The sequence below is a fragment of the Pterocles gutturalis genome, unplaced genomic scaffold, assembly GCF_000699245.1.
Source record: "Pterocles gutturalis isolate BGI_N339 unplaced genomic scaffold, ASM69924v1 scaffold27419, whole genome shotgun sequence".
NCBI classification, from domain to species: domain Eukaryota; kingdom Metazoa; phylum Chordata; class Aves; order Pterocliformes; family Pteroclidae; genus Pterocles; species Pterocles gutturalis.
This window is the reverse complement of record NW_010134015.1, coordinates 26,521-37,297: the sequence shown is the minus strand read 5'-3', so window position 1 is coordinate 37,297 and position 10,777 is coordinate 26,521. Positions and strand designations below refer to the sequence as shown.

Here is a 10,777-nt window from a genome sequence, read left to right as displayed (position 1 = left end):
GCCAAGAGATTCCCAGCTTGGAGGCTTCACCTAAGGAAAAATATCTGTAGAGGGAAAAAAAAAAAATAAATCTTCAGCAACCCATGAGACAAAGTGTGGGTCACCTCAGCTGGCGCTGCGAAGGGTTGTTTTCAGGTATCCCGTGGGCAGTGGGGATCTCCCTGGGGGGACAGCAGGACACCCAGCACGTGTTTTAGGGGACTGATCTCTGCAGAACCTTCTTCAGTGCATCCTTTACTGAAATCTTAATCTTGCAGAGTGACTGTGATACTAATAGAAAAACTCAGGAAAAACACAGCAAAACATCCAAATAACACCAGAGAAATGAAGCAGAAAAATATCCAAAGCAAACAGCTCCAGAGGAACAGGGACACGCACGGAAGCGGCTGAGCAAGAGAAGGGACTTGGCTGCACGGGGACGTCTCTCCTCGCCTTCGGCAAACACGGCAGTCGGCACAGGAAGCCGTGTACAGGGAGATATGGAAAAAGGAAAGGAGAGATTCAATGGAGAGCTGAGCCAGGCACATTCACCTTAATCCATTCACCTCCCAGGATTTTAACTCTCTTTCTTCCCCATCCAGGTTTTTCCCCTACCCTTTAGTATAACAGTTTAAAGGCAACCTAGGACAACCTGAAGAGTGGATCCACTTTGATATTCAAGTTTAGTCAACTTCTGCAGCTGCCTGGATGATAAATAGATTTACTTTAGGTTAAAATAAGTCAAACGCTCAACTTACCATCGTTCTACCGCCTTCAGTTACCCTGATTTACAGCCACTGACCTGGCCCAGTATTTGCAAGCTCCAGACGGTATTACAGAGAAGATGGAATAATTACCGAACGAGTATCCTCTTCAGCAGCTGCTGGTCTCCTTCCGAGTAGCCAGGCCAGTCCTTCTGCACTTCTTTGTAGACACAATCTTTCAGTGTGAAAGTGCTGTCCTTGGCACTCAAATTCGCCACCTGAAACAAAAGTAATTTGCAAAAAAAAAAAAAAAAAAAAAAAAGCTGGGGGTTTAATTTTCTCACTTGTTCTAACAAAAGGGATCTAAGATGTAGGGGAAATCTCAGCAGTTAGTGCCAGAGAACGAGTAGAGACTTGATTTCCTAATTATTTAATCAAACTGTGCCTTTCCTTTTGCCTTGTCACTGCAATAGTTTATAAATTCCCAAAATATATTCAATTTACTGGGACACAAGTCATATCTAAACAAGTTATTCAGCTTGGATACTCTGAAATGGTCCAACATCAGTTTAAGGAAATACCTGGAAAGGAACTCTCCGCTAGCTAAAACGATGCGGTTACTAGCCCGCAGAGGAACTCCTGCAGCGACAGTTCAGCCAGCAACGGCCAGAAGATCATTTCTCACTAACAAGCCAGTAAAAGAGGCGACAGCAAGCTGCATTCTGAAGGAGCAGCGAAAAGGATGCCTGGCAGATTCACTGCGTTAGGGAGCTCGCAGATTACACTGCGCAGCTCAGTGCATTAGGATCATCTGCTGGATTTCACGGAGGAGAACTTTTCCGAGGACTACTTCAGGGCAGGAGCAAAACCTGTGACTACCAGCTCGTAACCCAGGGTTTTACCGTAAAGCATCGCACCTAACTCCTGTGCTGCAGGGAGCTCAGTATGCTCGCAAGAGCAGCTTTGTGACATTTTATCCGATTCTAGCATGTGTGGTGTCCCCACAAAACTCCGCATGGTGCCTACATGGACAGGAAACACAGCTGGAACCAGCAGAGCTGCATTAGAATGGAAACAACTTGTTTAGAGTTATCCCACTTTAATCAGTCTTTCCGCTGCTTGACTGAAAATTTAACTTCTTGCTGCTGGTTACTCGTCTGAAAAATACGTTAGCACAGCCCAAAAAGCCCCAATCAAGCTTTGACAGATCCCGTCGTGGTGAACCCTTCCTAGGTGACTGTTTAGAAAGCGAGCAAAGCTTTCAATTTGCTTTTATAAAAGGGAAACAGAGGCACAGGTGCCGCACGCAGTGCCCACAGCCAGGCTGATCAACCGGCAGAGCCAGCACCCGCGTCCCAGACTCACTGCTTCAGCTGCTCCGTTTGACGACTCAACTACACCTGGAACTGGAAGATGCTTTTATCCAGCCAGCGGAGATACTGTGCCTCTGTTTAGGATCAGTGCTCTCCATTCAGGAGATGGTCGTGCTTATGAATTCCTATTATCCTGGCAGCAGTAAGTCTCAGAAGAGCAAGCGAAGGAGTGGGAAGTCTTGAATTAACTGAAGATGCTGTTAATTCTCCTGCTTTTGCTTTAGGGGGACTGCAACCTAATATTAGAAATCTCTGAATTTAAAAGCAAAAAAAAAAAAGCTGCAGAACTAACCCAGCAAAGCTCTGCTGATAAGCAAAAAATAGAAAGCAGTTATCAGTTTACACGACAAACACTTTGTTTTTCCTTTCAGTTCTGTCAGCTTTCCAAAACCCCCAGCCAGAACACAAGCAGAATTTGAGCTGTGTTTTACATTTCGATATCCCTGTAAACATGCCCAAGAGATAAAAGGAAGGCCAGGTTCTCTTTTCAAAAACACTCTGGGAATCTCTCCGGTTCCTGTCTCTTTCTACAGCGGGAGGCACGCTGCTCGGCAAGGCTCGTAGCCCAAAGAACAACTTGGATTTTCTCTGCACAGAGGCTGAGAGCTGCTACCTCCTTGTTTTGCTGCTGTGGGACTCTGCAAGCTCCACCCCGGGGTGTCCCAAAAATAGAAACCTTGCAAAATGAGGCAAAAAGGCCAGCAGGAACACAGAGTCCTACGAGAGCTGCAAGAGTACAATGAAACCCACACCTAGACGTATTTAGACATGTAGCTTTAACACAGGCTGTAATTTTTAGCTTATCTGTGTCTGCTGGTGGATGGGAGCCCTGGCAGCGCTGAAAGGAGACGAAGCTTACGAGCGATGTGTTTGCAGCCAAATCAGCAGCGCCGACGCTGCCGAACACACCATTTGCCTGCTGGGGGTTTGCGAGAGCATCAATAAAAGGTGATTATCAGAAATGCTGTTTCTAGTCTTAAACCTATTTATAGCATTCGAAAGGGTGTGCAGAAGAATTCTAGCGCTGCTGGAAAACGTAGGGCTGTAGGATTAAAAAGTAGGGAAGGAGCAGGTTGTGCCAGCAGTAACTCCATTTTCAGTATGACCTGCCCTGTGCCCCTAGGCAAACTAACGCCTCGCTGTGTCATTCTTTTCAGCCATGGAAAGGAGTCAAAAAAAAAAAAAAAAAGGAAAAAAAACCAGAGGGCAGCTGCAGCATTTAAATAAATATCCATGATGTGTTTTGCACTGTGAGAGCAATAAAGGTATTTGCTGCAATTCCTAAAATGGCACCTTTGACATGACTCAAAGTGTGAAGAACTGACTCAGCTTGGAGACAGCTTTCACACTCGACGTACAAATAATGTGCTGAGCAAGAAGCTGCGTGATGCTCACACCTAAGCAGGGAAGGCATGGCTCTGCACAATGCTAAGAAGATGGAGAGCTCAGTGGAGAGGGAGATATTTTTTCCTTCAGATAGGAAACATTACAATTATCCATACAGATCGTGTTCCTTTACATCCACGTTAATGAAAAATATATAGAATGTGTGTATAGGTTACAACAAACCAAACAGCTCGTAGATCCTCTGATAATTCTCCCCAGGACCAACCCAAAGTGTTCCTCTTAAGTGACTGAGCTGGTGACCCAAAATCATCAGCTGCATACACCTGAACCGAGGCGCAGAGATGAGAGGCTTCTGCTGCCTCCAGAAGAATAACAACATGAATTGTGAACTGCTGTCGGACACAGGCTCTAGAAAAACACCCGCCTGCAGCTCTGAGACACACAGGTTACGTTCAGACCACCAGAGCAGTTACTCCCAACCTCAGAAGACATTTCTCCCTTTACCTAAACCGTTGCCTCCATCAGAGTACAAACCTGCTGCAGAAGGTTGTCCAGCAAATCCTTGTCCTGCTGAGAAAGTCCATCCTTCTGCAATCTGAGAATAAGTTCAGGTTTCTTATAAGGCTTTAGTGCCAGTAAGTGCACAACCCTATCTTTGAAGGGTCTCTGGGAAATCGCACTATTGCCTCTCTTTATTGCACTGGCAAGGTTGACTGGCGTTGGGCGCTTCCTGGAGGGAACAGCATCGGAAGCTCCTGGCGCAGGTTTACGCACCTGAACCTTTTTGCCTAAAATGAGACGAGAAGAGTGAACTGCAGCAGTCACCTTGCCGAAGCCAGTGGTCTCTCAACGCGTACATGGAGTTCGTTACACCACCTGAAGTGCCAGAAGGTGACAACGGAGGACAAACACAACCAGCACACCCCATCCATTCCAACACGCCGCCGCAACGAGCATCCTGTGAGTTTTATGATTCATGACAAGCTTGTAACAAGTAAACAGCAACACCAAGCTCTGGAAACCTGAGTATTACTGGCCACAAGCTTACATAAAGCTCTCTTTGTTTGCCAGCTTTGCATTTATCCCAAGTGCATGTATCCCCCATGGTTAATCTAACCATTTTTTCCCCCCCTCCCTATGAGAAGAAAATTCTGCATTATTATGTAGAAGAGTCGAAATATGGAGTGGAAAGACCAGAACTGGTCAACGAGCGGCTCCCTGCTGCTGATCTCAGCAAAAACTCTCCTCCAGCAGATGTTTCTGCTTTTAGAACAATAGGAACTTTATGGGGCTGGGTCCACCTCCCTTCCCCCCCGCCAAACACAGCCACATGAATGGGGTCTAAGCTGAGCCATCAGCCTATTCATTAGTGTGCTGCCTGTTTGAGAGAATAACCCCTTCTACACTGCAGTTACAACTGCTTCACCCTCCAATTACGTTGACGTACACGTGAGAACACAAAGCTATCTCCAAAGTTCATCTCCAGCCCTCAGAGGCAGCTTCCTGAACTGCATCCCGAATGTGGTTCTTGGTTTCTGACAGCACGATACAAGAATTCATTTTTCCCATTCCTACTGAAAAACAGCTTTAGCTAGAACCCTCACCCAGCCCCACATCACTTCCTAAAGCACAAATCAAACAATTTGACTCTTTTGGATACAGAAACAGGTCACAAAGCCAGGTTCCTGCTACCAAAGGCAAAACCAGCAAATCAAAAAAGAAAACTTGGGAGGTTCCAAGGTCTAAAAACATGGAGATGCCATGAATAATCACTTCAGTTCAAGAAAGTGACCTTCACTAGGACAAACAACAGCCAGAATTTACTGCAAGAATTTTGGAGGTTTATTTCAGCAGGGCAATAAAACACTGCGAGGAAGCAATGTTTTCAACCAAGTCCTCTGAAGATACAGGGGACTGTCTGCAGTGTTTATTTTACTGAAATCGAGATTGCATAACCCAGTCCCCGTTTCCTGGCTTTTTATTACGCAGCACGCTGATGCAAGTATGTACGACCCATCGTCAGCAGGGCTGAGTGAAAACGAGAGGGAGAAAAACAACAATTCACATGTTCAACATCCCAAAATTCAGAGGTCAACTGGACTTCATCTCAATAAGGGGACAAGAGAAGGTTGGTCAGTTTTCTAGAACTCCCTTAACTCTTGCCAGGTCATGAACAGCAAAAACACATTGGGACATTTCCACTTAAGGCTGGAGCCAAAACGTGCAATGATAGGAGAAGAAAAAAACTCAAGTTAAGCCAGAACATGAAATCTTTTAAAAATATTTATACACGTGCATGCATTTGATGGAAACACACACACATAGTGTGTATATGAGCACCCACCTCCCCTGCAGACATACCAGCTGCCTATTTACACATAGATTTGTTCAAGTGTTAGTGCACATCTATTCTGTTCTCCAATTTCACCATTTCATATAAGTTCTTCCACATCGGAGCAGCCTGGAACGACTCCCCTGAGGCTGAAGTGCTGAGCTCCGTGTTCTTAGGGAAATGTGAGAGCCAGCCTTCTCCCTCCAGCCCAGCCCGCGACTCAATCAGCTGATGGTGCTGGCACACCGAATACGTGCGTGTCCCACCAGAGGACTGTCCTTGCCCAGGTTCATCCTTCTTGGACCGCTGCTTTCCTTCTGTCTTAAACGCTGACATCTTATAAATGCCGCGTGCACTCTGCTCCGCTGCTCCTGACATGGTCATCCCTCCATTTGAGAGCGGTAAACGTTTCAGCAAGAGGAATTTTAAATCAAAAGTTTTGCTCTGTCTTTCCGGGAAGCAATTTGTTTTGAGAATCTTCTCCCTCGCAAGCCTAACAACTTCATCCACTTACTGTAATGTTCTCAAATACAAGCTAAACAAAATAATCTTCTAGTCTACAGGAAATCAATGCATTTCCTTCCTGATTACTATCTTATTTCTCAGCTTTGAGCACTTGGCTGATCAAACAATGAGTCAGGGTCAGTTCTACATTTTGCAACTCACCGTTCTCATCACAGACATCCTCTGAGATGATGGCTACAGATCACACGGGGCTGCAGAAAAAACAGCTGGCTCCGAAGAAAATAAAACCCTGCTCTCTGCTTAATATTTGTGCCTTCGGTTTGTGATCAGACTGAGTTAAACAGGGACCCCAGCCCAAAGCTAGGTCTCTGCAGGCTCCTTCTGGAGCCCACGGATATTTGCTGCAGTTTTATTTCCTCCCCTAAGATTCTCCTTTCACTGTCACAACCGGATGGTTGGTTGAAGGCTGCAGCAGCAGCGCTGTTTTAGTCTCTTTATGACGACCAGCGCTCAGCTCTCTGCATCCTCGACGTTGCACGTTACGGTCCCACGTGCAGACACACGGGATGTGACACCAGCGGTGGGACCTTTCAGCTGACCTCACCAGGAGCACTGACACTTTGGATGGATCAGCAGCATGCTGACAAATACGAAATAACGCCAGGGAGTGATGTGACTGCACCCAGACAACCCTCAGAGGCCACGCAACCACCACCGCACACGTTCTGGGGTGAAGATGGAAGCCATGAAGAAGTCACAACACAAGAGCAGCATCCTCATAAATCAGGAACTACCAGGAACTCGTTAAAGACATTTCATGGTCAAGCAAACAAACGTCAGCGCTTGACTTCAGAAGCTAGTGAAGACACCTCCCAAATCAAATTGCTGCTTACCTACATATCTCCCCCCAGGTTTAATGACTATAGCGCTCCGGCTGCGAGTCTCCTCCTCTGCCTGTGCCATACTTTGCCTTGCCTTCTGGTAGGAATCATCAGTAGCACACACGGTGATTTTATCCTGTATGCTTCCAAGGCAATCCAAATGGATATTGCCATTGCTGCAAAAGAAACGCAACGGAAAAGATACTCCTGACGCTGCAAACGGGCACATCGCCGTCACCGGCGAGTAACTGAGGATGCATTATCCAAACAATAGGAGGGGACAGAAAGAAGCCGAGGGGTAAACAGATTCTTCTGTGAACGCCTCCTTACCAAATATACACACACAAACAGATTAGAATGACTCTAAAAACAACGAGCATGTATTAAATTTTGTTCAGGTTTGGAGGGGAAAAGGTTCTAGAGAAGATAAGACATATTAAACAAAAAAAAAAAAAAGGGCTAGATTTTTTTCTGCTGTACCACTCACCTAGATACATACTGCTGGATACAGTCAAAACTCCCTTGGGGGCTGTCCTTGCCAATATTTGAAAGATAAAATGTGAAAGTCCGCACTTCCGTAGGTCGATCAGGCCTTGGAATTGCAATGTGCTGTTTGGAAGGAGAAAAATATTGGTCACTTGGGTAGTCCACGCTAACACAAAATTCCATTTTTCTGCAGTCGCTACGCTTTTACCCATTTTGCAACCCACTACGAGGAAAGCGTAGGGATTACTGCAGAGGAGGCTACGATGAGCAAGAAGCTACAAGGATTCAAGTTAACAAAACTATGTACAGAAAAGACAAAGTGACATTGGCAGACAGAGGCAAAGCAAGCTAAAAAGGCAGCGACGCCTGCCACAGACCAGCGGGCTGAGCTGGCAGCTCGCTGCCTTCCAGCGTGGAGCCCACAACAATCCTGTTCTAGGAATTTGACCCAATTCTATCGATTCAGGCTCAAAACAGACTTGCTGCCACTGTTTATATTCAATATAAAGCACTTGAAGGCTCGTTTCTTTAGAATTAGTGATCCAGGACTAAACACAGCACAAGCCAGGTCACTCGGTACCGTACGGATTGTTTTTTAAGATATTATAATTCCATAACGAGATTTCATGGCTCACAGTGGAGTGTGACGCTGCTGCTAAATTAAATATTTAATCAAGCATTAACTCCACAACTCCACAGCCATCCGCATTGTTTTTTCTCCCTCCAGCCATTCATTTTTGAAAAGGAAAACTGCTTCCCCCTCTGCGTTCAGGATCCAGCATAAATCTCAGCATCTGAGCTCTACGATCGCATCAATATTTGATAATTAAGATGGCTTCCAGAAAAACGAGACAGAAGGAACATCAGCTTCAGCCTATTTTAGGCTACGCTCCACCACACGGATTTATATTTACCCAGATTGCCACATATATGCACAAAATATATACACCTAGCAAACCAGCCTGCGGCATCCACGTACGCCTGGGCTCCAGAACAGATCACTGCTGGGACAGGAGGGTTTCTAGGTGGTTTCCTTTTGACCTCAGATGTCTACAGCAGCCTGGAAACCCAGCACATCTGTGCCGCTTTGCTAAAACCACAGGGATGTTCTCAGAACCGGCACGAAACGCTGGTGTGACCTGCCCCGAGCCGAGCCCGTGCAGCATTTTCCATTTATTCTCCATAAAAACCAGCGATCCTCCGGCCAGCCCTGGAAACAGACTCCCCTTCTTTGGAAACGGCCAGCCAAGAAACCCAGAACGGGGCGATACAGAAGGACAAGTCATCCCCTGCGCACTCCCAGGATCTGGATCTAAAAATACTTGGAGCAGGTCCGGTGGGGATGCAGGCGCCGACGGGCAGCGCTGACCCTCCGGCACAGCCGCCGAGCCCCGTTATCTCTCCTGCCAAACGTGTGCCGCAGCCTTGAGCCCTTAATCTGTCCCAGCACCCTCTGCCCCCACCCATCCCGAGCGAATAAAATTCTCTTCTGCTTTACAAGGCGAGCTGAGAATATGCACCAAGGCGAAGTTATGTAAACAGTTGATTGCGGGTATTTTGCAGCTGCAGCTGGCAGCGTTCATCCGCTCGCTAATTCGATGGGAACGGGGCGAGGAGGAAAATGCTTCGAGTGCCCTTTGTTGGGGGAGAGTTGTGCTGCACCCGATGGGTTTGTAAAATAAAACCTGACATGGAATCAAATTATATATTCCCACACTAAAAAGAAAAAAATCCAAACCTCGCTTCTAGCTCCTGATTTACCACTGCAAAAACCAGCTGCTCCCAGAGCCCCAATCCTGGCATTTTTGTAGAGATTTTGCAGCTTCTTCAAAGGACGTAAAACGAGACAGAAGCGAGAGTCCCTTCAGCGTTTAACGTCGCTCGTTCCAGTACTGAAAAGTGTAGCATATGCAAACCGGCCGTTATCTAGGAATTATTTTTAGCTGAAACAGAAGGTTTCTCAAGCCACCAAACCAGCATGGTAACTGCTTTGAGGGAGCCCTAATTTTGGTGCCAACTGTTACACCAGCAACCATAGACACTTAAAAATAGCTCACTACAGATGTGACTTCTCTTTTTTTTTTTTCTTTCAAGTAATATTCATCTGTGTACAGCTCATTCTGAATGGCAATTTCACCTTCCTCTATTAATACCAGCACAAGTTCATCCCAAGAAACAGGGGAAAACGTCATATTTTCCACTTGCGTGAAGTTCAGACGTTTTGTTCCTATTTAAGAAACCTGGAGGTTTTTTCCTCCCCCAGTTCAGTTCTTTCCCTGCTCCCCCCATCAATAAACACCTGCAAATCTGACCCAACCTCATCCCCAATTCTGCATTTGCTTTGACCGAAACAGAAGCATCTTCAGCCTTTCTTGTGATGCTATGTGCTCCATCAACCCGCACCGTCTGCTCCGCTTTGGTGCTCAACCTCCTAAATTCTCACTGATACGCAGGTTGAAACAAGGAAAATGCTCCATCCTCCATAAAAATTTACTAAACTATCCGAGAAAATCCAGTTCATGATGAAAAATTAATGAGCAGATGCTGCTCTTCAGGAATATTCAGAGAATCCCGCTCGAGCATCTCCAACACTCTGCTCGTTGCCACCTAGCCGCTACCATCGAAATCCTGATTTTTGCACTGAAAAAGGAATGAACAAAACTAGCACTGCCAGAAAGCAATGCAATCCAAGGCAGAGATCATTCCCAGTCCAGGGTTTATAAAAACTCTCGTGAGATTCGGTCCAGACCAGGTTCAGGAGGTTTTGTCCCCTGTCACTCTAAGAGTTGTTTTATTTTGGGTTAGAACCACCGACATCCTCCCGTCAGCAGCAGAGCTGCCGCCCTGCCGACCCCCTGGCTTATTCCTGCCCAATTCCCTTCTGGGTTTAATTACAGCATGAAACATGAAAGTTGTTTTCTGTGTATTAGAAGCTGAGGATATCCTTGACAGCATTCATCAGACCAACACTGGGAACAGGTAAAAAGAAAAAAAGACAAGCAGTAATTTGAAAGCCCCACAAATAATGAGATTCAACAGGTCAGGAGGCTGCTAGAGAATTAAATTAAGGAAGCAGCAGTTTGGTTTAAAATCTTATTTTATGTCCTGCTTCCCCCAATCATCAGGTGCTTTAAGTTTTTCCTTCTTGGAAGGGATATTTATGGAGAAAAGTCACACTAGTAAAATCTCGCATCGCTGGACACTGCTTTA

General features: G+C 46.0%; 1 protein-coding gene across 1 annotated transcript in view; it reads right to left on the bottom strand.

The window, feature by feature from the left end:
• ELL (elongation factor RNA polymerase II) overlaps positions 1 to 10,777 on the bottom strand; it is a gene marked incomplete at its 5' end in the record, with an annotated part of 26,374 nt that overhangs the window by 13,085 nt on the left and 2,512 nt on the right. Inside the window, 4 exons of the mRNA XM_010081451.1 lie at positions 837 to 961; positions 3,938 to 4,191; positions 7,094 to 7,257; positions 7,569 to 7,690. Of these exons, the coding sequence (XP_010079753.1) occupies positions 837 to 961; positions 3,938 to 4,191; positions 7,094 to 7,257; positions 7,569 to 7,690 (665 nt within the window). The remainder of the gene's footprint in view (positions 1 to 836; positions 962 to 3,937; positions 4,192 to 7,093; positions 7,258 to 7,568; positions 7,691 to 10,777) is intronic.